This window comes from Parasteatoda tepidariorum, chromosome 1 (assembly GCF_043381705.1).
Source record: "Parasteatoda tepidariorum isolate YZ-2023 chromosome 1, CAS_Ptep_4.0, whole genome shotgun sequence".
Lineage (NCBI taxonomy): Eukaryota > Metazoa > Arthropoda > Arachnida > Araneae > Theridiidae > Parasteatoda > Parasteatoda tepidariorum.
Genome location: NC_092204.1, coordinates 97,992,613 through 98,020,493, shown reverse-complemented (window position 1 = coordinate 98,020,493; position 27,881 = coordinate 97,992,613). Strand labels below are relative to the sequence as shown.

Here is a 27,881-nt window from a genome sequence, read left to right as displayed (position 1 = left end):
TCACATTTATTATTCTTCCAGAGAAAATATTTACAATTGAAACAGATGCCAAGTATAAATTCTAGTTCTATTATTTTTAAATAAAATATGCAAGAATTTTTATGCATAAATGTGATCAATGATTTCTTAAAACGTTTGGACCTTGGAATTCCTGAAATTTTCGGATCGCGGTTAGCAAAAAATCCGGATTTTTCCAGAGCACTATCATCTCTGCATTAAACAATGAGCATTTTTCTTGAATTCATACGTAAAAAAGTGCTAGATTTAAATGAGTTAAGAATTAGAGTGAACAATTTTGATTATTAATAGTTATTGGAAGTACTGTTCCCTCCCCTTAAAACATTAAAAAAAAAATTTTTTTTCCTTTAAATTCTGCTTCAATTTTCTTAAAAGAACTTAATGCACAAAATATGGAAGACAGAGAAATATGAGGTGAAAATTTAAGGTTTTAAAAATAAAATTATACTTAGAAAATTTATGGGAAGAGGTATCTATAACCATCTTAAAATGGCAAATAGAAATTATTCAATTTTTAGAAGTTTCCCCAATAGCAGAAATCATATAAAACTAAAAAATACTATATTTTAGAAACTCAGTTTTTAAGAGATTATTATAAATACATTTTTATTTAGTTAAAAAAAAAATTAAACTTTTCTTTACACTGGCAATTTTTATTAGTAGTTTAAATAAAACATTAATAAAATAATAACTACCATTCAAATCTTGAAAATTTGGGTTATGAACATCTGGTGTACTACTTGGTTCACGCTTTATTGCTGACATTGGCATGGAAATACAATCAGATGGGTTTGGTTGTTTTTGCTTCAAAGGTAAATCTGCATCATAATCTAAAACATACCATAATATAAGATTATCATTACCTTTAAAAAGATATAATTTCAAAGCCGTTCTGCATTTAAAAAATCACAATCAAATTTTATTTCATTGAAGAACGTATCTATGAGGTATCATATTCTCAATATATGGAAGAAAGATTGGGATCAAATTCCATACATTTTACTAACTCTCAAAAGTGTTATACTATTCAATAAAATATATATAATTACAAGAAAAATGGTCATTTTTCGTGAGATCAAAACTTTAATTTTTTAGATATCTTTCTACTCTGGTTTTGTTTGTTTAATACTTAAAGTTAATTATGATATTTTATATTAAAATAATTTCTTAAAAGGTTAAAAAAAATTTCTACAATGAATTAATAAATTGTTGTTTGTCTAAGGTCGAATGAACTTGTAATGGAGGTCTGATTTTAATATATATAAACAACAAAATAAATAAATACAAGAAAACACGAAGAAAGTTAAGAAAAACAATAAGTATATTGTTTTTCTTAACCCTTTCTTTTCTTCATATGTCTATAATTTTCCTCTGTTTTATCTTCATTTTGAATATATATATACATATGTACACGCATATTGAATTTAGAAAATTCAAAGAGTTTTTTNATAGATAGATAGATAGATAAATGTTATGTGCATGCGCATACATATAGATGTTTACTTGACAAAAAAAAAGTTTTAAAAAAAATCATGCTTTAAATGCTTATTGAAGATTTCAGTTGATCTCCTAGTTTAGCATGCTCTTAAGATTCTAAGAATGGTAAAAAACAAAAACAAATATAAGATAAGTTCTTATGATATTTAAAATGAAGCTTATTATGTGTTATTTGCGATGGTATTGCTACATTGTATAGGTTTGATAATTTTACAGTTGCCTGCTAAAAGGGGTGAGGCATTGATTGTTTTGCTTTAATTTAAATTTAATTATATTTAAACTAGCTTCAAAATAAAATGCAATTATAGGTGTGGTATCAATGTGGCTTTAGGTGATGTCTCTAAGCTTGGAAAATTGCACTTACCCAACAGAAATACACCACAGTAAATAAAATGGAAATTATTTAATGGTCTCTTAAAACTAGATTCACCAATAAGGAAAAATACATAAAAAGGGAAATCAACTTTTAACTACTCTCCAGATTAAACAAGTGGGACTAAATTTTCCAGATTGAGGCTTTATCCCATGTTTCAAAGGTCAATAATCCATATCCGTCAAAAAAATTATGTTTATTAATTAAAAGTATGTTTTTTGTGTCTGATTTCGTAATTTAAAATATCATCTGTAATAAACATTTAGCATATTTCAAGTTAAGCCTTGCACCTTTAAGGTTGAGGCTATACAGAAGAATCCCATAGTTAGATGAAAAGTTATTAAGGTGTTCCTTTTCTGTGTATTGTACTTACCATCACATGGCATATAACGAAATTTCATTGGCACTCCAGTTTTCCCATCAGATTTTCTACATAATTTTATTGATACTTCTTGTTCATAATTTTTTGGAAATCTTGGTGTTTTGATGGGAATAGCAAACTATAATAAATGAAACATAAATGAATTTAAATAAATAAAGAGGCATTATTACACTTGGCTTTTATAAAATTAAATAGTCTCTTTATGTATGTATAACTAAATTAAAAAGAATACAAAATTGAGATTCTTTTGGTCCAAAGGATTTTTTTAAAAATGTAAACACTCTAAGTATTAGGAGTAAAATAAAGCATTCTCGCCAACAGCCCATTGTGGGTCAGGATATAAAGAAGGCTAAGGCTTCACAATTTCATGACTAATGGCATGATTGTGCCAATATGGGCAGCATTACAAACTGACTGTATTTACTTCCCAGACAAGCTGGTACCCATTACTCTAAAGCTGAGTGAGCTAAAAGCTGCTGTTAAAAAATTAAACTTAAGTCCTTCACAATTACAGCACATTGCTTTAACCATAGAGTCATTAAGTATAGAGTTTATTTAGGCAAAAACGACTCATCTTGAAAAAATCATTCTCTAGATTTTAATTTCATAAACATGTCAAAAAATATATTTTTAAGGTAAATTTTATTTAAATATTTATTTAGTTTTTCCTTTTTCAGTATACAAATACTTTTATGTTAAGAAACAAATCTTTCTAATGATCTTTTAATATGTGTCATCTATTATAATATCATTTATTTGGTTAATGGTTTCAACCTTTTATATAGCAGAATGCTAATAGAAACAAATTTATATTTAAAACTAATCTAAAAGTAACACATACAACCCATTTAACAATGCCAATTTAAAATATTACTGTTATTTCATTTGTTCAGATTTAGAATGATACTCCAAATATTGGGCAAAAAACACAATTTTATAAAGCTTTGAAAGAGTTCCAATGCTAATTTATATGTATTTTAGTATTAAATAAAATCTTGGATGTAAATAAAAGCAGTGGAACGTACGATTAATAAAATTATTGCAATTATTTGAAAAATGAACATGGTAAAAGAATTACAATTTTAGTTTTAAAAATAACCATAAATTTCTGTCTTGATCTTGATAAACTAATTAACACTAGAAAGACTGAAATACCTATATTGCCCAGAAGCAGTCAAAATGACTGCATCGTGAAAGAAATTTGCTTGAAATTAATTTTTAATATTTTTGATAATATTTTCAGTTCTATAACAAGTTATTAGTAAATATTAACAATAAAAAGGATTATATGTTGTACAAAAAGTCACAAAATTCTAAGAAATTGTGTCATCATTGTTTTTCTAATGATACAACAATGATCACAGTAATGATTAACAATGATAATCTAATCCTGTCTAATCAAGTTTGTGACAAATGTATGTGTCTAAACAATGAGAGAAAATTTAAAACAATAACAAAATTAAAACAGTTTCAGAACTGTTACTCTCTGAAAAGTAATTAAATTTTTTTTTATACATAACTTATTTTTATGAACAAATAATTCAACTCATCAAAACGTGAATTTATATAAAAACTTTATCTAAATTTAATTAAAATTTTTTTACTTAAAATAATAAGGTTTTTTGTTGTTGCTATTATGCCGAAGAATTTGATCGATAGTAGAATGCTCTATTATGCAGAAAATATTTGAAGCAAGAAACTATTAATAAAAAAAGTAGGTATATTGTGCAAATTCTTATTTTAATAAATCTAAGAAAACAAACCACGTTGCTATGCACTTTTTCCAGAAAAAAATGAAAATGTATGCTAGTTTCATTTACCATAACTACATTGGCTAGCTAATGTTATAGTAAATTTTAAGAGTTGTCTTTTTAGGCTTGTTGCAAGACTTTTCTAGGTTATGACTAAACAATGCAACAAATTCAAATTATTGACAATTTTAGGTTTTCTAGTCCCAGTAAAAGACCTGAATAGAATAAAATCAATGATCAATGCAGCTATTCATTGCATTGAAAACTGTGATAGACTATTTAATAAGTAATTAAGAGTAATTCAAAGAAAGATAGAGAAGAAAGAAAATTTCTTACCCGCTTTACTTAATTTGAGATGTTTGTGAAAGAAAGGATTGAAAAATTATACAATAGTATCACAAATAATTGAATCTTTATGACAAAATACGTAAATAATCATAAAATTATAAAAAGTTTTACTCTTCTTTTTTTTAAGATAGGTAATATAACAGAGGATAAGGAAAGGATAATCACGTATTTTTACTTTGTACTATGATAAAAAAATAATTAGTTTTTATTACAATACAAAATATTAAAATAAAGAAATGCTCTAAGAAAATAAATGAGGGGCAACTAAATATTATGAAAAGGCTTAACAGGAGAAGGAGGTTTGTGACTTGTTTATTTTTGCTAACAAAGTGGTAAAAGGGATATGAGTAATGCTAACATTGGGCATCAAATTCCTCTTATTTTTACATCTTTTTAAATACAAAAAAAAAGAAAAAAATTAGCAAATAAATTGCAGTTCCAATTAAAGTCAAATTAATTCATAACACAAATGAATAAAAATTTCAAAATCGGAATAAAAGTTGAATTCAGGGAATGAAAACATTTCATTAAAGAATTTCAGCAAACTTTTACTTATATACTTTACACTAGAGCTGCGCAGTAGGCTATAGTCTGGAAAACATCCCTGAGGATGATTTGGAGACAAAATACATACATCACATCCCATTCCACATGGAGGACACAATCACAAATCATCAATCTTTCCATTTGCAGATCGTAATTTTGACCTGAACTACAGCACGATCAATCTACAATTCAATACGTCCCAAAAGGTATTGATTTATTATGGGAACTTGGAGGACTTTGTGACTTCAAAAGATTTAATAGGCACCGGTCACTATTTTGTACACATGAAAACTTCAACCGGCAGGGACGTAACTCATGACCTCACGGACATGGGTGCAACACCCTACCAGCCAGGCTATCCAGGCCCTCAAAGAACTTCAGATGTCAAGAGTTTAGACCACAAAAGATTCCTAAAGAGTATTCTACGCAAAACTTTATAAAACAAATTAAAGAATAAATTTTATTTTATGCAAAGTTACATATTTTATTTGAATTTAATCCTAAGATTAGGTTACTACAGTTAAAGCAATAAACAAGGGGTGCTGCGAATTTTTGAGGAATAAACAAGGGATGCTGTGATTTGCTTGATTTTTTGATAAGAGGAAGGGGATCAAAATTGAACAAAAATTTGCTGATGTAATATTTGAACATCCCCATGGTACATCTAGCTTTATTTTATTTAAAAAAAAATTATATTAACCTGGTAATGGAAGTCAGCAGGGTTTAAGTGTGCTCTTGCACTCCAATCCACGCACAGACAGGAGAAAATAACTTCAACATCATCTAAAAATATACCATAAATAAAAAAAAACAGTTCATACACAATTAACAAGCTCACTGACAGTGCTGAGCAAATTCATGACAATCACTAGACTAGCATCCTGCAGTAGCACAAGATCAGTAGAAAACGTGTTAATCAAATAACAATGACTATGCATTCAATAAATAATTCAGGAAACTGAAGTGGTAAGATATTACTTGCTTAAAAACTTCATTCACTTCAAAAGTAAAGAAATCGGAAATGACAGTCAAAATTGGAAGTAATAGTCAGGGTAATATACCCTGATTTGCTGCTCTCGGCCACTGTGGTTTTTCTTGTTCTTTTTTTTTTCTCAGCTATTGTGGATTTTCTAGTTTGGTTTCTAACCTTTATTTTTCCATATTTCGTTGGCAAATTTGTTTTATATTACAAATCACCTTTGTTTCTTCTCATTCACGTCTGGCAAGTCTTGAAAACTAACATCTATTTTGAAAATTTCTACCTTGGTACATGTTAACCGTTATCTCCAATTTGCATCGTTTTGAAGCAAATGAAATTTTTAATCAAGCAATGACTATGACAATTTAAAATAAAAATGTTTTAAAAATTATAAAAAAGAACATTTCTACTCCATCGTTAATCACTTTATCAACTTCAACATTTTAATATAAGTGTTAAACATTTATTTAACAAAAAATAAGAATGTTGTTAAAGCATCTTTCTTTAAAGAACATAATTTATTGCTAATTAAATCAATTATATAATGCTGCTGTTTGGATTTAGAATATAGTAAACAAAGAAATTGAGAAAGAGTAAAATGCTAGGAATCCCTTCTTTATTCAGGGTGGCCACTCAAAACAGATTTCAAACTTCCCTGATTTTTCCAGGTTTTCCAGGTAAAAATCTTAAAATTTCCAGGTTTGTTTTTTTCCTTTTTTCTTATAAAGTGTAGGATGTGTACAAGAAAAGTGTCTGTATTATAAAATATCTTATTCAAAATGTCATTTTTTTAAACATATCTTGAAAAAAAATTTATTTTGTTACAAGATATTTTTTCATTATTTTTTAATGTTCTGGTACAATATAAATTTTTTAAAAATTAGACGTGGAGAAAATAATATGTTTAGCTTGCAGAATATATTGTTTTTATTGAATAATTTTAATTGTTTTTTAGTGAATTTAATGTGTTGCTTTAAGTAGTATTTGCTCAAAGTGTACCTAAAAATGACAAAATCAGAATAACCAATAAAACATTGGATAAGTATTGTTTAATATATTTTCATTAAGGAAAAGAAAACCGTTTCAGGTGATTATATATCAATAATTTTTAATAACAAAAGTGCTCACTCACTTATAACTTATATTGAAATAGGTAATAAAAATTCAATAATTAAAATGAATATTTCACAATGGGTATTTGATAATAAGATGTATAATCTATTCTTAGCAAAACTGCACAGAATATTTTAAAAACAAAGCAAAAGTTAATTTTTTAATCAAATAGTAACAAAAATTCTACCCCACGAAAGTCATCGTACATTTAAATGTTTTGGATCTCAGAATTAAAATTATCGTCAATTGCTTTTTTTATTTAATTATTTTTCATTTAATTTCTTATTTCTTTATTAGCAATTTAGTATCAAACCTATAATAGCAAAATTATATTTTAACTTTTGCTTGCTAACTCCGTAATATTTTATTTTATCATTTAAAAATGACTTGTGGTCGTAATAAAATAGACCAAATTTGATTATTTGTCTTCATAAGAGGTAAATCAGTAATGAATATGTTAAATTAGTTTACTGTATTCAATTGAACTGTGCAATATGTGATAAAATGCTTAAAAGAAGGACTTCATATCAGAGATTAAAATTATAAATTTTGTGGAAAAATTCATAAATTTGCAATTGAGTGTTGTAAAAGTTTCTGTAAAAATTTTAAAAAAATATTCTGCACGAATTTCACCTGACAAAAAAAAAACTAGTTACACGTATTTTCAACCTTTAAAAGCTATTGTAGATGCTAAAGGAAACTCCACTAAATGTTAATTTAACGAAAAATTAGATTTACTAATAGACTGAGTTTTTTCTTTAAAAGTGTATGATGACTTTTGTGGGATAAAGTTTTTGTCACTTTTTGATGATTGATTCCTTAAAAATAAACTTTTCCTTTGTTTTTAAAATATTTCATATTGTCATTTAAAATATTTCAGTTTTGTTAAGATTAGAACACATTTTTTATCATTAAATATACATTCTGAAACATTCATTTTAATTAATGGATAGTCTTATTTCATTGAAAGTCATAAGTGTATCAACACTTTTGTGAATCACTGTAATTACATTTCAATATAAAGCTGTACTGTATACTGCATTATACTGTATTTCATCTTACCAGTGCTTTTTATAAAATTCACTGATCATATTTTCCTTAAACCAATATCTCAAGTCAAATTTTTAAATAATGGTATTTTGAAATAGCATTTTTATTTTAAGAGATTCAGTATAAAAAAATAAATGTCAGAAATGTAAAATTGTCTAATTTTTAGTTCTATACTCTATAGAAGAAAAAAAATAGATAAAATTCCTTAAAATTTATACTTTTTTGATTTTTTTTCTTATTTGAAATTAAAACATTTAAAGAATTCCAATCTAAACACACAGTTTTTTAGTTTAGCATAGTTAATTGTTTTTGTTTGAACAACTGGAATCTTGTACAGTGCAGAACTAAAACACTAAGTTTCGTTTTCCTTCTCCTGACTAAACACATATGAATAAAAAAAATTATATTTTATGTATATACATCATTTAATATGTTTCCTATATATTCCTTAGTCATTGTCAGCTTTTTTAGGTAAAAAGAGGAATAGTTTTGAAATATCATCTCTGGAATGCAAGCAACATTTACGAACTTTCGATATTGTGATAACTATACAATTCGAATTTTGAATCAAAAAACTAATATTTACCAACAAAACCGTAAAATTTGATATTAATATATAGTTAGTTCTAAAAAAAAATTTTTTTCAAAATAAAAATATACTATAAAAGGTTAAAATGAAATAGAAAAAATTAGCATTAATGCAAGAATTGTAACAATTTGTCGACAAACATTGCTGTTAGTGATGGGGGAAAATGCGTGATTGGTTGGTTTGCTGAGAAAAAATAATTTACAGATTTCTTTGAATGGGAGTTCAAAAGCTTTCAGAAAAAGAGTGCAATATAAAATCTATTATTATTAAATTATAACCAACTAATTTTTAGAGAATTTAATAAAGTTAAAAATACAAAAACATTTTGTCAAAATAGAAAAAAATTACCACTCTCAATTGCGAACAAACTTGAATCATTGTGTGAACATGGACAGAATTTAAAAACCGAATCCTAACCCCGTCTTCCACATCCGCCATAATCTTTGCCTTTCCTAAATTGCACAGTCTGCATAGAGATCAAAGGTTTCTACATTTGCATGGGAGAATTTTATGTTGTATTCTAGTTTAACAGGGCTATAATAGAGCAAATTTTGAGGAAGGCAAAGTAAGTTGATGACATTTTAACTGTTGGGAGATACATTTCCGTCTAAAAAATGTGGGTATAATGGATGAAACAATTTAAATTAAGAAAATTATTAGCAAATAATTTAAATTAGTGAAATTAAAAAAATATATATAAGCAAAAATTTCCAGGTTTTCCAGGTTTTTATCCATATTTCCCTGATTTTTCCAGGTTTTTTCCAGTATAAAAAAAATTCCCTGATAATTCCAGGTTTTCAAGGTTTTTCAGGTGGGTGGCCACCCTGTTATCATAAAGAAACACATAAAAGCTAAAAAGAAAATATTTTTGTTTTGGATTTTAAATAATAACAAAAAATATCTGGAATTTTTTAGTTTGCAAAATCAGAATTTAATGCATTACATGAAGATATTTATCCAGTAATAATAGTGAATTACAAACAGAATTTGAAAAACAAAAACATTAAAAACAAAAACTATACATTTAAAACATTAAAAAATTAAATAATTAAAACCTAAAAATTAATGTAAATTACTAGAAGTGAAGAAATAGAATGCTCGGGACACGAGATTTCTGGTCATCCAATACCATTGGTAAATGCCTCCTCTATGCTCTCTATGCTTAGTTATGGCCAGGACAGACTAGTAACAGCTACTTACTTATACTGGTAAATAGGTTATATATTAGTGGTTATACATAGGTTAAAAGTAAGTATGTCAATTCTGTTAGGGTGTGTTGTCTTCTTTTACTTTCGTTCGCTGTTTGCTCTTCGATGTGGCGATGAGTCAAGTTGAGAATGATTTCAACAATAAATTTAATTAAGAAATAAAAGAAAACAAACTACTCCAGCAGCCGAGTACATTGCTGCTTCCAAATTGTTTCATATTAAAAATCTCTCTCTTACATTTGTAAACAGACACAGTAGTTGTGGCGCTGCGCCACCTGCTGGACAACTCACTATTAAGGGGAAATGTTAACAGGTGTTTGACCAAATAGTTATGTAATGTACTCCAGGGTGTGTAGCCAAATCTTTCAACAAAAAATAAGCATCTTTTAAGTACTTTTTAAGCATTAAAAAATATTTTTAAGCACTATATACATAAAAAGACGCAAAATAATTTTCAAAGACTTTACATGATCATGATAAAATAATGAAAAACATGTAAATTGATTGGCGCTTTCATACGCTACAGATCGATGGTACGCCAAAATGGATTGTAAAAACGTTTAATAGAACAATCTGAAAAGCACGCTTTTGCATCATACATGGCGAAAATCGACATGGTAAAGAATTAAAACATAATTTTTGAATAGGGAAAATTAAGCACTTTTTAAAAATACCCAATGAAAAAAGCATCTTTAAACACTTTTAAAAAACGCTATGCACCATGTACTCATAAGTGTATAGTAAATAAGAATAAGTATGGTTAAGGTGTTTGGCTAAACAGTCATGTCATTTACTCATGTGTGTACTGTAAACAGGAGATAACTTAGAAGTAAGTATATCAATTATGTTAAGGTATTGGGTTAAGCAGTCAAGTTATGTACTCAGAGTTCAAAATTGCTACATTCCATGACTGTAGCTGTGACTGAACTCTTTCCAATCAACATTAATTTTTTCTGGGTTTATCCTTCAATTTAAATGATAGTTCTGATGTCAGCATAAAATTTAATCATATACTTCTCCTAAGAGCATTCCTCTGTACCAATTCATCCGTTTTCTCATTACCATCGATTCCAACATAGAATAGTATCCAATGGTATTTCACTGTTTTACAATTCTTATTTTAATTCCATGATAGTCTGTTATTTTTATCACAAAAAGAGATTCAAAGTGATTTTTCCAATTATTATTTTCTTTTTAACATATTCTTCAGCCACACATTCTTCATATAACAAAAAAACAGGAGTAATTAGAAATTCTTGAATTAATACAAAAGTATTAAAGTTTTTTAAAAAACCTTTATGTTGTTACAAATAATTTGTATATTTTGGTAATATTTTAAATTAAAACATATTTTTTTAAAGAAAAAGGAGGAATAAAACAATTATGATACCTTTGTGGACTTTGTCACACAACAAAATAATATCTTCATTTCCTTTTGTTAATCCAGAACACTTCGATAATTGTCTTATTCTCAAATCTTCAGAAACCCCAGCTTCTAAAAATTGGAAGAAGAAAACACTGTTGTATAGTTTGTAGATGATCCACAATTCAACATAATAAAGTTCTGTCAGATGGGTAAGGGTAATATTGTAGATTTGAGGAAGTGGTACGTCTGTATATTACATTTAGTGCATAGAAATTCCATTAGAAATGAAAACATAAAACACATAAACTTAAAAAATTATAGTAGAAGATCTATATAAAATAAGGCCTTGTGTTTTAATGAATTTTGTGTTAGATAGATCATTTTACATATTTTTAAACTAGCCCATTAAACATGGCAATATTAGTCAAGAACAGATCAATTTCAAAATAATTTTTATATACGAATAGTTAAAAATACAAAAAAAAAATACTCTTAAAAATTTATTATTTACAGAAATTTTTTTAAATTATTTTTGAGCATTAGAACTAATAACAAATTAATTGATCAATTTTGGTTTGATTAGCTTCTAAAATTGTAACCTCATAACAAATAATTAAACAGATAATGTGAAAAGTTTATTATTTCAAGTTAGAAATTTCTTAACAGCATTTTTATTGTTTATTCCTGAAAAGTGAATGTGGTTAATGGAAAATTGCAATACATAGATCTACTTTACTTATACTGTCTAAATTTAAAGTTCATCATCATTTATAAGAAAAAAACTACATTTTTAAGCAAGCATTAACTTTACTTACTTTGATTATAAATAGGTTGTGATAAGATTTTTTGACATACAGGCTGACGTTCATCTTTGCAATAAAATGCTTCAAAGCAAAGTATGCCACTATTTAAATTTAATGTTTTCATTCTTTCTCGAACTTCTTTTACTAAATCCTTCACATCATATTGTAATTTCTTTTTCTCTAAAAAGGAAATGACAGTTGCGTAAAAGGATAATTGATAGAGGTGGCTTATTTACTTGGAAACAAAATTCATATTTCATACAGAAGTTTGAACAAATATTTAATTTTTTGGCACACTTTTTACCAAACATAGGTCTGTACAGACTTATTGTGAAAAGTCCTGTGTTTATAAAGTCGAGAAAAATTTATGATATTATTATTGTTATTGTAAATTTTAAATTAAATTTAAGTGAAATTTTGTTTTTCGGCCAGGGCCCTTTTTGTTTTGCTTCTTATTCTGTTTTTTTTTTTAAAAAAGAAAGAAATGAAAATAGGTTCATATTTTCTTGAATTTGTAAAGGTCCTATTCCTTTGATTTTGTAAACAATTGCAAAACGATTGGTCTTTGAAGTAGAAGTTTTTAAGTTGTAAATAAATAAAAGATGATAATGTGAATAAATACAATTTTTAGTTACATGATGCGCGATTTTAAAATTGCATTGTTTGTATCATTTACCAATGGCTATGTATAATTTTCAAATTGAAAATCACTTGAATTGAAAATTGCGATATGTGACTTATAAATAGCAATGAGTCATTTACAATTTCCAGAAATTAAGAATCACAGAGCGAATATTGTACATCCATTAAATAACGGATCACTATGTACATTTTGCAAGTCCAGAAAATGCAAACCATGATTTGTTGAAAATTTCCGAAAAATAATAATGAAGATTTCTTTTATTCAAATAAAATGATTTTAAAACATTTTAATGAACAGCTATACGAATGCGGAATTTGTGATGGTAATGATAAGAAAAAATCAGTTAATCAATTTAATATCATTTAAACATATTTGTATCATTGCGACAACATTGATATTGTACCGAAATGAAAAAAAATCAAGTTGACTTAACAGGGATGAGAGTAGCCAGAAAATAAAAAAGAGGAAATCCAAGAATATATATACATATAAACAAAAATTTGACCAATAAAGTGCGATTTTTAAACTTGTAAACTATGTGATTATAAATCCCGATATGAGGCTTTTAAATCAAGTTAATATGAAACTCTACATCGAATTTAAAAAATGCGAAAATACAAATCATGATGTGTAATTTTTAGATCAAGATGCATAATTTTAAAATCGCGCGATATTACAACCGCAAAAACGAATCACGACATTGGATTTTAAGCTCGCGTAGCTACATAGGGTTTTAAAAGCTCGTAAATACAAATCGCGATATTGGTTTTTTAAATCTCGTAAATAAGAATCGCAATGTACAATATTTAAATGGCCTGAATAAGAATCGCAACGTTCAACTTTTAAATCAGGTAAATACGAAAATCGATGTTTGATAATAAAATCGCGATTTTAAAAATGCAAAAATACAAAACACGATATTAGATTTTTAAATCTCGTAAATACGAGTCATAATGTACGATATTTAAAAAGCGTAAATAAGAATTGCAATGCGCAACTTTTAAATCAGGTAAATACGAAAATCGATGATTGATATTAAAATCGCGTGAATAAAAATCGAGATATTTGCAGAGTCTGGACTTGGGATTTCTAAAAGGCTTGGTTGTATTGTTTTTTGTTTAGACATAATAAATAAAAATTTAATAAAAATATAATAAATAAAAATTTACAAGATTAATTGAATGAGCAAATAAGTATTTTCACCGCAAACCCACCTCAATTTTTTTTTCTTCTTTTTCTTTGTTTGCTTTCACTCCAGAATACAAGAAGCAGCGACGTCTGAATTACAAAAATACGAGCTATCCTGCCGACGGATAAAAAATACTGAAAATCTTATTTTCTGTGCGTGGAATCGGAGAAATAGCTAATATAAGTGAAAATGTGAAAGGTCAGCAGCTAGAACGTAGTTTGAATTTTCTGTTTTTCTTTGAAAATTATAAATAAATATATTTATTTTACTTCAATAACTGAATTTTTTTTTAAAAAAGCGGGATATTTATTTTTAAAAAAAAACGAAACTTTTAGAGAATCGAAGATTTTGATAAAAAGGCTGAAATTCAAAAGCGAAAAAAATCTCATCCCTGTATAAAGGTCAACCAGTTTTATCCCAAGGAAATGATTTTTAGAGAAACTTCAGAAGGAGGAATGAGGACTTCAATAATTTCGCTCCACGGAAAATTAAATTCCTCATAAAATATTTCAACTAGTGGGGGAAAAAATTTTCAGCGGAAATTAGCGGAAAAAATGGTAAAATCTGAAAAAAAGCGGAAATCCGGGAATCCGCAGAAGAATCTCATCCCTGACTTAAGAAGATAAACACATCCCTGTGTAGATCCCCCACGTGTAGGATCCCTTTTTAATTTTGTAGGATCCAAGGATTTTGTGGGATCCATTTTTGAAGGACCCAAGTATTTTGTAGGATCCACTTTTTTAAAAAAAAAATACCACTAAGCGTTCGTTTTAAGGTAAAATATTTTAAGAAGGATCTATCTTATGAAATAATTTGTGAAGAGTAACAAAATAATTTGCATTAATAGACGCAATTTTTTTACAACAGATATCTTCACCCATGCAAAAAAATTCTACAAAAAAAGCGACTGATTAAATACAACATTGGGCAATACAGAGATTCATAGGATATTTAGAATGCTGTAATAACCATAATAAGAACATACTGTTTAAATAAATATTAAAAGATAACTTTAATGAATGACGTTTTTATTTTAAATCTTATTTTTAAAAGTAACTTTAATATTCTACAACTGGCAATTAAGTCATAAATAACTATATTGCATTGAAATAAGGCTGAAATAAATGCAAATTAGTTTAATTAATAATTTATTTAAATGTTAACACTTCTGTCTCAGAAAAACATATTCGATTGAATTAATGATCCAATGCAAATAATATATTTTGCCCTAACACAAAAAATTATACAATTGTATATCAGTCAAATAAAAAAAAAATGTAAAAATCAAAATAAGATTTTTTTTAGACCAACACAAAAAATGAACCAATTGCATTCATTCAATACATTAAAAAAAGTATAAAACTAAAATTACAATAATATTAATAAGCATACATTATCAATACATTGATTAATATTGACAATTAAAATTTTATAGGTTGACAAAAACACTTAAAATCATGTTATTGATTGTTCATATGCTTTATTTTACTAACTAGACCATCTGATTTATCTAATACTTATTCACATTTCTTGATTAATATATTAAAATAAATATACATAATATAGTTATAGAAATATTGCTCAGTAGCCAACTAACTAATTTCTCTCCAGCACAAGGAGTTAAGCCTTTCCTTTCCGTCTCATTTCTATATTATTTTATAGAGAGAGAAAAGTCATTCTCCTACACCACTCCTTCCTTTCAAAATAAGGGACAATATTTCCCTTACATCACACTCACTGACCTTCAGGTCAGCGGTGTGATGCAAGGGTCAGATCGCATTTGCATAATATCAGAAGTGACATCTGCAGATGAGTCAGAGTCCTGACAGTGTTTTAAAGCCTTACTATTTTCTTCTTTTTTTAAATTTTTTTATAATTAATTTCCAATGAAAAAAATCAACAATGCTTTGAGCATCCTTATGCAGTAGATTTAAGACTGTGCAGTAAAAAAAAGTTTTTCTTTTTTTTTTCCTTCTTTTAATCCAACAGAGAGCTATAGAAAGTGCAACAAGTAATTTATTTATGATTCCAATTAAAAAATATAATGACTTTTTTTCCCAATTGATCTTTACTCATTTAGAAAATTCAAACAATTTATTAAAATATCATATACAGGGTATCTGCTACATTTTAGATTTTCAAATTCATGACTTTCCATGATTAATTCCAGGAATTTTTCATGACTTAATGAAGTTACTATTTTCTCTGACAAAAACACAACAATAAATTTAAAAAAGCATTATAATAACATTCATTGAAATGATAGGTATAACCTAAACTGTTATACTCTGCATCTTCATATTTACTCATTTTAAATTTAAAAAACAGAGTAAAGAAAGAATGAAGCAATAAAATGGCTGAAAAAAATACAAAAGCAAATAATTTTTTTTTCTTTTTTTCAGCAAAATTATATTCTAAAGAAACTTTTCTTGTTCATCAGAAAGGAAAGAAATACTCCTGATTTTTCTGTTCTCATTTCGGAATAAAAAAATTCGCCAATGACTGGCTTGCTTCAGCTAGAATTTTAAACTGATAGAATAAAAAAAATAAATAATAAAAATTCTGAAATCACATAAGTTTAAAAGATAATTAGCTCTATTTTTCTTTCATTTATTGAAAGAGCACCATAATTTTTAAAGAACACGATAAAAACATTTTATATTTTAATCAAATATGACTGTGAGTGGAGATTTTGTTACAAATTCAGATATTCGGAACACCATGAAATGGGGGGGGGGAATTCCATTTAAAAAATTAGATTTTTCGACGACCTAAATACATAACTTTCCATGATTTTTTTCAAAAAAATAGTTAAAATCATGACATTTCATGACAAATTTTGTTCAATACTGAAATTCATGACTTTCCATGATTTTTCACGACTTTCCAGGTGCGCGGATACCCTGCATATAAAGAAATAGCAAATTTTAAAGAGTTATTTCAACTAAATTTCTCTCCATATTTTAAAAGAAAAAATAATATCACTGAGATTAATTTTTAACCCTACATATTTTTCAATCTCATAAAACAAAAACTGTTACATATTATGGATAAAATAAATGAAATTTTACACATTTTTAGGGAAATGTTTAAGGAAAATTCTAGCATGAAAATGTTATTAATGCTGACATTTGTTTTGGAGGGTGAGCAATAGCGATTATAATGCAGAGTTCTTTAATGAGAATAAATTAAAGTAATCAGTCAAAATTTTATGTATTAGTAAATATAACTCTACCAAAATATTTTAAATTACGATTATTTTATGAATCAGTAAAATTATTTGTCAACAATATATTGTTTATCGTTTATTATACTTGATTGTGATGACATCGATTATTTGTAATGAAGTCACAATTCAAAGTTTTGAAGGGAAAACAATGATAAGGGATTTCTGAAATATTCAGAATTTCTGAAATAAAAGAAATATGATTTATTAATATATGTGCACTTAAGTCTTTTATTTGTTATTCAGATTGTTGGATACAAGAAAATTGCATGGGAATATCAAGGATAATAGTACTAAATAAAATACTTAATTAGTGTTCCTAAAAATTAATAAAAATTTTTCATTTCTTTCCAACAATATAAAGCATAATTTTCTTCATAGGGGATTCTTAAATTAAATAATGTATTAAAAAAAAGAAGGTTTGTTTACAGACTGGTGGTAACGAGATTCTATTCTAAACTATGTTTGAAATTGGCAATAAAATCATAACTACTATAATTTTACTACCATATATCATTTATAACAACTATAATACACTATATATATACTACTACTACTATACATTTATAAGTACTAAAATTTTACTCAACTTACTTAAATTTTGTGCTACTTTTTCTTTCAATAAATCAACCAGTTCATCCCTCTTTTTTATACAAATTGCCAGAGAATCAAATCTAAAACATTAATAATATTTTATAAATGAAATTTTGTTTCAAAATTTTAAATAACAATGATAAAGAAATAATTTATCTGTCAAATACAGTAGAGTCCCGATTATCAGAGTTTCCACTTAAACCGAGCTATCAAATATTTAAAGGATTTTTTATGTTGCAGTTTATTTTTTTTATTTTTAAAAATACTGCCGAAACAAATTCTAAAATTTGTCTTCCAAACACTCAGGGAAACAAGCTGACGGTCAACACGAGATTACCGATGAAATGATCAGTAATATCGTCAATAATGAAAATGAATCCAGCAAAGATGATGAAGACAGTGATGATGAAAATTAACATATAAAAAAGCAGATGGACTAAAAGCTATCAAAAGTGCTACTGACTATATAGAATTACAAGAAGAGGCTACACCAGTCTTTCTGTTATCTGTAAAAAAAATGTGGAAACAATCCTGCAGAAAAGCTCCAAAGTAATATAAAACAAAAAATGATTAAGGACTTTTTTAAGTAAAAACTCTAAAATTCTTGTAAAGTATACTCTTTAAGTGTTTTTAAGCAAGATTTTCAATTATAATAAGAATTGTATGTGGTGTACTCGTATAAATTTTGTATTTGTTAAATATATTAGATTTATACCAACCTTTCCTTTTTTATACTCTCTGACTTAATCGAGTTTTTCGGTTATCCGAGTTAGTCAGGGCAACATTAACTCGGATAATCGGGACTCTACTGTAATAAGAATTCTATTTTCACTAATAATTTTTAAAGAAAACTCATAATAATTTTCTCTTGTTTATAAAAGAATGTTACAAAAAAATTATAACTTTATACTTTTAGTTCACATTTCTATATATAAAAAAACTTATGTTTTTAAACAGTCCTAGCTCATTCTACTTTTATTATATTTTATTTTAAAATATTATAATCAGTTATAAATCATTTTGTTTTCTTTCTTGTTTCAATACAAAAATATCTAGTCTGGATACAAGAAGTACGGTTCTGAAACGAATTTTTCCCCTCAATTCCAGCTAAGTCAAAGTCAAAAAAGAAAATGTTAGAGTAGTGTGTAGTAATTTCAAGGTCAGGTCAGAAAACTAACTGCTGAAAGTACAGACTGATAACACAGTAATATTAAGCATCAAATTAACAATGACAATACATTATCAAAATTTTTATTTTTACATTGACTTTTCAAACATTTTCAGTTTTATGTTTTTTTAATTATATAAAAATTTTCACTCATCTTCTGAAAGATGTATAAACAGTGCTTCACTGTACAAGTGCGGAAAACTATTTTTATACATATATTTTATTTACTGCAACAACATAAATTTGAGTTTATTGCCTTTTCTAGAAGTCATTCTAAATTCAGGCAATACTACTGATGACAACATGCAATATTTTTCTATGATAAAAGATAATTAAGTTTATGATTTAGTACTGGCCCAAAACTTTTTTTAAGCTTTCGTCTAACAGATTTTTCTATGAGCTTCAAGCCTAAATTGAAAAAATTCTTAATACTCTTGAATAAACAGTGCCTGCCTTAAACTCACAAATAATGTTCTATTTCATTCTGTAAAAAACATTCTTTGGCATTGGGCTTTAATTTATCTCTTTAAAAAACACTAAACTAGATTAAGCTCACAGTTATAATTAAAGGTGCCTTTACAAAGAGGCCACAATCACTCAAAAAAAATTATTTGACTTTCTCTGATTTTTTAAAACTGATTACATGAATGTTATTGTTCAGTTTTCAATTAGGCCTAATTCTTATACTACATAAAATCTATTACAAATTACTTATACCAGCTAGAGTTGAAAATAAACATTTGTTTTTTAATTATGACAAGACATATTTTGATGAATTGATGGATATTTAAGTATATATTATATAATAGGGGTGCTCAACCTGCGGCCCGCCAACCATCGATGTGCGGCCCGCGGCCGCAATCTGAACAAAATGAAAAAAAAAATTAAATATTTGTTTTTTAAAAATAATACAAAAAATTCGGNGATATTAGATATCTATTAATTATTTTTTTGGGTTATATATTGAATATTTAAGTACTTGAAATTTAAATAAATACATTTTTTTCTGACTTATTGAGTAATTTAATTAAATTTCCTGACATTTTCCTGTCCTGTGGCCACCCTACCTTTTTTTTCTATAAATATTTAAAAAGAAAAAAAATACAAAACAGATTTTTAATTAAAATAAATATTGAAGATTAAGAAATGTAAGAAAGTTGATACTAAAATTTTGATCAATTTGATTAATACAAAATTCTTTTTAACTTTTTGTCAGAATTATTTTAAGGAGACATAGTTATCAAGTAAGTTAATCTTCATCTATCAAAATTTACCTCAAAATGGAATTAAGTTAACATGCGTTATATACTTGTGAATTGGTATTTAATATTTATAGTCGTAGTTACACTGCCTTACTCCCCTTCCAGAATTTTATCTGTGATAGAATTCGATGTGCCAATACCATTAGTTGATTAGTACTATTTATTTTTTCTGCTCATTACTATTATTATCATATCATTATTATTATTTATTTATTACTATTTACTCATTGGCCAAGAGAATTTTATTTATTTCACCGAATTTTTGAGCACTATTTTATGAGCAAATCAACTGTTTAATATGAATCATCCATCAATATTATCAAGTTCATATGACATCAGGTTACCAATACAGGACGATAATAATTGACAGTGTCAAACCTTCATCAATCAAAAGGTACCTATAGATAGAATCAAGTTAACATGTCTTATATACTCGTGAATTGGTATTTAATATTTATAGTGGTAGTTATGCCACATTTTCCCCAGATGAATATGACACTTTGTAAAAATGATAAGCATGAATTTTTATTTTTAATTAAAAACATACTTTTTCAAGGATACTAAGTAAATTGGGAAATGCCTACAGAAATATCTGCCACTTTAAAAGGTAAGCTTGCAAAATTTAGGATAATAGTTTTAAGTTCATTCGGTATTTTTTTTATATTGACATGACTTATTTATAATATTTAGCCTTAAATAATTGAAATTTTATATTATCATAATATAAAAATATACTAATATATTCGTTTATGTATCATAAAGTAAATGATCAGATATGTTTGTGGTCCCACCTTTAAACAGGTTAGATCAACAGAAACAAAGATACAAGATTGTATTTGGTGCGTTGCAGTTTTTAATTTTTTTTTTTTTTTTTTAATTAAGTAAAAGTTATTTTACACTCATTTAAAAATATTGCAGTTTCCTCCTTTTTTATAGAAGGTTAAAAAAAAGGAATTAAATATTGAGATGCTAAACATATTAATAAGAAAATATATATAATGAGTTAGATATTTTAAAACAACACTTTCTTAAAAAAATATTAAATCAAATTAGTTACCTGGCTGTAAAATCCTTAGAAAGTTGTTTCCAACCAACTCCATCCTTACAATCCTTCCCCTCAAGTTCCAAACAATGTAGAGTTGGATTAATTCCACTAGTATACAGTGTAGCTTTAATCCATATATCATTATAACTTTTATATCCATGCAACTATAAAATTCATTTAAAATAAAATTTTAGAGAAAAAAATTAAGGTATTTACTAAATAAGATTCAAAATGATAATTTCAAAGTTAATAATATATCTTCAGCTTGTTTTAGTTTGGAAAATAATTCATGTATTCTTTCTTTTATTGCAAAAGTGGTACAGTCAATGCTCCTTCGTAGGATCCCTCATTTCTGCAACCTTAACTGATTCACAACTACTGATTTACTAAGTCATGTTATACATATTAATTGATACATGAGGTCTCTTTTTTTGTCCTATAAATGCAACATTATTTTAACATCCATTAGAGGGCTTGAACTGAGCTGTTTATTCAAACAGAGCATCAGAATTTTTTAAAATTTTTTTAATTCCACGAAAATCAATCTAAAGACACAAGTTAAATATTTTTGCATGTTTAAAAGAAAGATTTTTCAATCACATTGAGTCAATGGATAACAAGTCTGGAAGAAATTACTCAAACCACAATTTCCTTTTATACAACTTGAATTCTCTATGAATAAAGAAAGAGAGATTCATGTGTTGTGTGGGTAAAGCCATTGGAAGACCTCTACTACCGTACAGTTTTTTAACATATTGTAAAATAAGATAAAGAAAATGAACAATGGAAAATCTTACTTTGATAACTGGTTTTAATCCCCCATGACAGCCTTTTTCGCTCTTATAACGAAAACGAAGACTGTCTTTTAACTCTCCTTCTATGGTTAATTTAGGCTTACCTAAAAGATACAAAGGATACATTTAACAGACTTTGGAAATCATTAACACAGGTGGCCAAAGATTTAAGTTAAATTATTATAATCTCCAAATCAAATTATTCTTTATAAAAAGAATTATTTTACTTAAATGCAATAATTCTTTCTATAAAGAATCATAAAGGGTACAATGAAATAAAATAATCTAGGTTTTTAAGGAGAAATTAAATAGTAAAAGAAAAGTAGAATCTTTCTAAAATAATAAAGTAATTTAAAATTTTTTATGCAAATAATATCATACGGTAATGACTAATAAACATATGACAATAATTTGCATTTAAAAAAATGTTAAAATATGCAAGTGTTACTTATTAAATGACTTTCTTAAACTTAGAATTCATATTATTGTCAAAATATATATTTTTTTAAATATAGTTTGCCGATTTTATGAGAAAATTATTATGTGAAAATAATTCAAAAGTTTAAACTTAAAAATTACTCTTATCTAAATTTTTTAAATCTGAATTAAACTATATAGAAAGAATTAAAACTTGGTAGTAATTGGCTTTTTAGCAGATGATATCTATCCAAAAATTAAAAAGTAATATGATTAAAATGTAAAAAAATTTCTAATTTTTAGATTTAAAAATCATTCTTTTGTGTATTTTACACTTTTTCTTTGCCTGTAACTAACATAATTGTTAAGAATTTGTTATGGGAAAAATCAAAGAATCGAAATAAATATTCAACTCTTAAATATAATTTATTGGAAATTTTCAGAGAATGTTATGTAATACATAGAACAAATTTTCTAAGGAGAGATAAAATACTTACAAGAAGATGTAGAGCTTACAGATGCAGTGAATGAACTTGAAATGTCCATAGTTAATGAGTATCATAGATTAGTATAAGATGGTGAAAAGGAACTGTCATATGTGTCTAATTTTAGCTGAAGATAAAAAAGCAAGTTCATTGCCATTTGAAAATTTATAACAGTCATTTGTATTCTTCATAACATTGCTAGCAGTCATGATCTTAGAGCGGTTGAACTAACTGTACGTAGGTATAAATATGTCTGGAAAAGAAAGAAAAAATTTTAATTTGAAAATGTAATCACAGACACCAGCATTCCTGAAAACAACAAGTAAAAAGTTGATTTTTTAAAGAATGATGAATCAACAACAATATCATCAGATAAATTTAACATTCTCTTAGGGAAGAAAAAAAAATTATTAATAAATAATTAATTAAATAATTAAAACAAATAATATTTAAAAAATTTATCCCAAGTAGTAAAACCAAACAGTAACAATTGGCACTTCAACAATTTCAGTTGGCAAAAACGGGTACCAATATAGAAATGGAAACACTTTTTCCAGCATTTATTTTAATTTAATAAAAGATAAGTATAAATAAAAAAATATTAGAAATGACATCACTTTTTAAAGCAAAACCAATATTTTAATTAAAAAAACAAACTAATATGAGTCTAGTTATAGTCTATTTTGGATGTAAGAAAAAATTAACAGCTGCAAATATACAGTTTTTTATGCTTATTCGAAGACAAGGAAATGTTTTTCTCATTTATGTTTTGAAATTCACATCAGTTACACAGTCAAAAGACATAAGTACTCAAAAATCAAAATTAAGAAATATAAGAAGAAAAATTGCTCAGCAAGAATTGATAACAAAAGTGAACAAAGGGGACGATTTACGCATTCTGATCTGTTGCCAAGTCTTGGCAACTTTCAGGCAGCGGCCGGCGAGAAATTTAAAAAAAAAAATCACAGAAAGGGACCAACTCGAAATGTTTAACTCCTACCCACCCCCGGGCAAATATCTACATGCTTTTGCTAAAAAAAAATTTAAGTTTAAAATCTATTTGGTACTCTGGCGATTGTAGTTGGCACAACAGATCACGATACGGAAATATCCCCGCACAAAGCCCTGTTCAGTGACATGCTGAGAGTGGGCCAAAGCCTCAACATCCAGCTGATCAACGCCTAAGTACACCAAAACTTTAAATCTATTACGATTATTTTAATTATGAAATTTAATTGTTTAAACAGGAAAATGTTTAATTCAAGTATTTTGTAAGAAAAAAATTTAATTTTCTAACAAATTTATTAATATAATTATAGATCATTAAAATGTAAATATATTTTTTGCATTTAAGAAAGAAAAACTACAAATATTTCATTGTGAATACATTTTTTAACTTAATAATTTTCATTTGATTTTACATCCTTTTCAGGTAGTTTTTATTGTAAAGTAACTAAAGAAAAGTTTTTGAAATTTAAAAAAAAATCACAACATATGCATTTTATGTGTTTTTTTCATACCATTAAATTTAAGTCCTATCTGATAAGTAAAATAAACATGTTTGCGAATTGAACATAAAACATATTTTTCAGGTGTTAACTTCTGAATGAGGGTAATAAGAAAATGTTTTTTTTTTATTTAAATATTTTCATTGCAATTCTATATAACTCTTTTCCTTTATGATAGCATAATTACTACAACCATTTCAGAATAAAATTTTATTTAATTTTATTCTGAATTTATTTTATTCTTTTAAATTCTGAATTAATTTTATTCCTTTAAAAGTTTAAATCAAATTATTAAAAATATATTTAACTTGTTTCAGTATTAGTGAAGAAAATCAATGAAAAGAAATTGATATTTTATAAGAAATTATTTAACAGTATGATTTAGTTAGAGTAATTCCTCACAATTTCCTAAAAAATAAATTTATAACAATGTATTTCAATTTGTTATGAATTAAAGCAGTAAATCGGATTTAATTTTAAATAAGATATGGAAAATTAAAAAAATAATTAATGTTTAAAATGAAAAAAATACAACTGGAGTGCATACTTCTATAAATATGTGATTGTTTCTGTCATCAAATCTAACTCAAAATATAAAGAAACCTTTTATTACTTATATATTCTGCATAAAAGTTACAAAATTTTCTTGTCATAATTATAGAGAGAAAAAAAGATAATCTTTAAGAAATCAAATACCCTAATAATAAAATTTCATTATTCGCTCAGCATAGTATGCTTGTTTTAAATATTTGTGCTACCAGTAAGAGATTAATTTGGACCTAGTGATTTAAAAATAAATCGATGTCACGGTCATAATCAACAATCATATTAACAGATAAACACGGAAGTAAACAAATTAATTAATATGTGAATTATGTAACTAAAGGATGCTGAATGATCAACTGTTGATAGTAAACAATAACACGATTCTTAAACCGGAAATTCTTCCGCTTATGTTTGTCATTTCAAAGCATAGATGGCGCTAAACTCCCCAGTTTTAGAATGGATTTGTCTTGGCAAACAATAATATACACGGCATACCCAAAAAAGCAGAAAATCAGGGTTGCAATCAGGCAATCCTCAATCGTGGTTGCCGGGAGAAAGGTGTTGCACCAAGCAGACTCCTCAATTCTGCTTTTAACATGTAAAGTCTATGGCGGGCTCCTCACACTTTGAACCGATTTTTCTTGTTTAAGAATCGGAGTAATCAATTAAAGAAAAATACTAATAATTTTTTCAATCTTTCCTATCCACGAAAATGTGGATCAAATTTTTTGATCTTTATTACTTTTTGTAATATTGGCTTTGAAACTCAAGTCACTTTCTACCTTTGGGTAAAAGGGAGGGAAGCAACTTTCTCCCCCAAGTTCATACGATTGCGGTTTCACAGTGACTAATCTTCTCTGTAGGGGATCTTCCTCCCTCTGAAATACTTTTACTCTGTTCACATTCTTTTGGAAATCTTTTTCTCACACTACCCTTTTGAAGAACTGATACGGGGACGGCGTTTTAAAAATCGATAGCTTACTTTTATTTATAAGCTTATAATGTATTATGAAAAATATATTCGTTGTTAATTCGTTCCTTTCATATAAATTTTATTTATTTAGAAATAATATTTTTCCTGAATTTTACTAATTTTGAGAGTAGAATTTATTTTTTAAATATATTATTCCTCCCCTTATTTGTCATTTTTTTTCTTCTTGTTTTTTAAAGATATTTTCGAATCAAAATATTTAGCTTCTGAATAAAGTGAGTTTAATTAAATCAAGATAATGACGTAAAGATCTTCCACTATACTATAAAGTCGAAACTATAAAGACCAATATACTATATGAAAAGAAAACTAATGTTTTCTTTTCCTTTTTTTTAAAAAAAAAATATGTCGTACACTCATTTGTCGGCTTAAAAAAACATTTACGTTAAATATGAACGTAAAATGGTGCAATTTTTCCATCCTATACGTAGTTTTAACTACTCTAATGGCTGGGATAGTTTGTTTTTCCACGGTAAAAAAAAATAATAATAATAATAATAAGCTAGTACACAAGAACACACATCCTCCAACCATGACCAAGCACTTTGCCCTGTTTTTAGGGCTCTAATGTAAATGCACAGGAACATAAAAGTATTGTGAAATTTTTATTCAATTCAGTAAACGAAGAAAAATATGAACCTATGTATATGTAAGGTGTTAAGTAATAAAATCCTTTATTGAATTTTTTATAAAATTTGTAAAGAAATGAAGTAAAAGAACATTAGTGGACACAATTAATATTTACGGGAGAAAATACAAACGATATCAAAATACAATGAATCAGTGCTGAAGAAGGTAAGACTGAAAATATTAGAACCAGTTTGATTGCCAGAGGAAATAGAAAGAATGCGAACTGTGATTATTATAAACACCACGCTAGATTTAGAAACTATTGGTTTTTATTTTTATTTTTTATTGCTTGAACATTAATCTGTCATTCCTAATGTATACACTTTTTAACACTTTTTTTTGCAAGATTCTAAAAATATATATTAAGGGTAGTAATTATGCAATCACTTATGTATTTAATAGCGAGAAACTTTTCGAATTCATATTAAAAGTGTATAATAGAATTTTTCTTCACATTTTTTCGTTCATTTATATTGGTGGGATAAAGTATGTAAGCAATGTATTATTTTAATATCTCTTCCATGCCCCTCCTTAGCCATTCCCAGAGAAGTGTTTTCTGAGAAGAAATTTCTGCACTGCAAACAATGGCGGAATTAACTTTAATTAATCTAATTATAGTTGATTAAAATATTAGAAAGCTAAATTTAAGAAAGCGAAATTTAAAAAAGTTAAGTTTTGAATAAAGTTAAATTTAAAATTTGAAAGTTAAATATAATAGAGGATATTAAAGTCCAATTTTTTTATAACAAGAATTTACAGTTCTTGTTGTAGAAAAATTTGTTTTCTTAGCCCTTCGTCAAAATGTTATAAACTTTAAGACATGCAGAAAAGTGTTCTTCAAAAATCGAAGAAAAATTTAAAATGATGCGGAATTAAAATTTCCGTACAAAAATTTAATTATTGCGTGTGATGTGTATTTGGTTGAACATTTATTAAAATGATTTTAATACTCTTGCTTTAACGCTCCACATGTCGGTATCAAATTTTGGACTAAATATTCTTACAGATAGGAATGTTTTTTTTTTTTTGCAGTTTTTTTTTATAAATGTCGTGAAACTGCCGGCCCAATTACGAATATTAAAGCTTAACTTCGTAGTGTTTTTATTTTGAATCCAATCCAAATGACAAGGGAACTTTTCGATCAAGTATTGGGAGAAAATTTGCCTACGTGGAAGACTTTTTGAAGGAAACTAACCCGCATTTGGGTTACATGGAGAGGAAAAACACGAAAACCTCCCAATGTTAGACAGGAATTCGCATCGACCAGTCATCACTTGGATTCGATCCCGGTTCACCACATTGGAAGTTAAGTATGTTTCAATAGATTTCATTTCTTTAAAATGATATGAAAAAAAAGAAG

At 26.6% G+C, this 27,881-nt stretch overlaps 1 protein-coding gene across 1 annotated transcript in view; it reads right to left on the bottom strand.

Annotated features, from left to right (window-relative positions):
• The window catches only part of LOC107454790 (uncharacterized), a 125,914-nt gene extending 100,605 nt beyond the window's left edge, over nt 1-25,309 (bottom strand). The window contains exons 1-10 of the mRNA XM_016072086.4: nt 24,902-25,309; nt 22,859-23,099; nt 21,948-22,048; nt 21,163-21,314; nt 17,676-17,755; nt 12,036-12,203; nt 11,245-11,349; nt 5,616-5,698; nt 2,262-2,388; nt 714-848 (exon numbers count right to left, since the gene is read on the bottom strand). Coding sequence (XP_015927572.2) covers nt 714-848; nt 2,262-2,388; nt 5,616-5,698; nt 11,245-11,349; nt 12,036-12,203; nt 17,676-17,755; nt 21,163-21,314; nt 21,948-22,048; nt 22,859-22,907 — 1,000 coding nt within the window. The 5' untranslated portion in view covers nt 22,908-23,099; nt 24,902-25,309. The remainder of the gene's footprint in view (nt 1-713; nt 849-2,261; nt 2,389-5,615; nt 5,699-11,244; nt 11,350-12,035; nt 12,204-17,675; nt 17,756-21,162; nt 21,315-21,947; nt 22,049-22,858; nt 23,100-24,901) is intronic.
• Nucleotides 25,310-27,881: the final 2,572 nt, after the last annotated feature.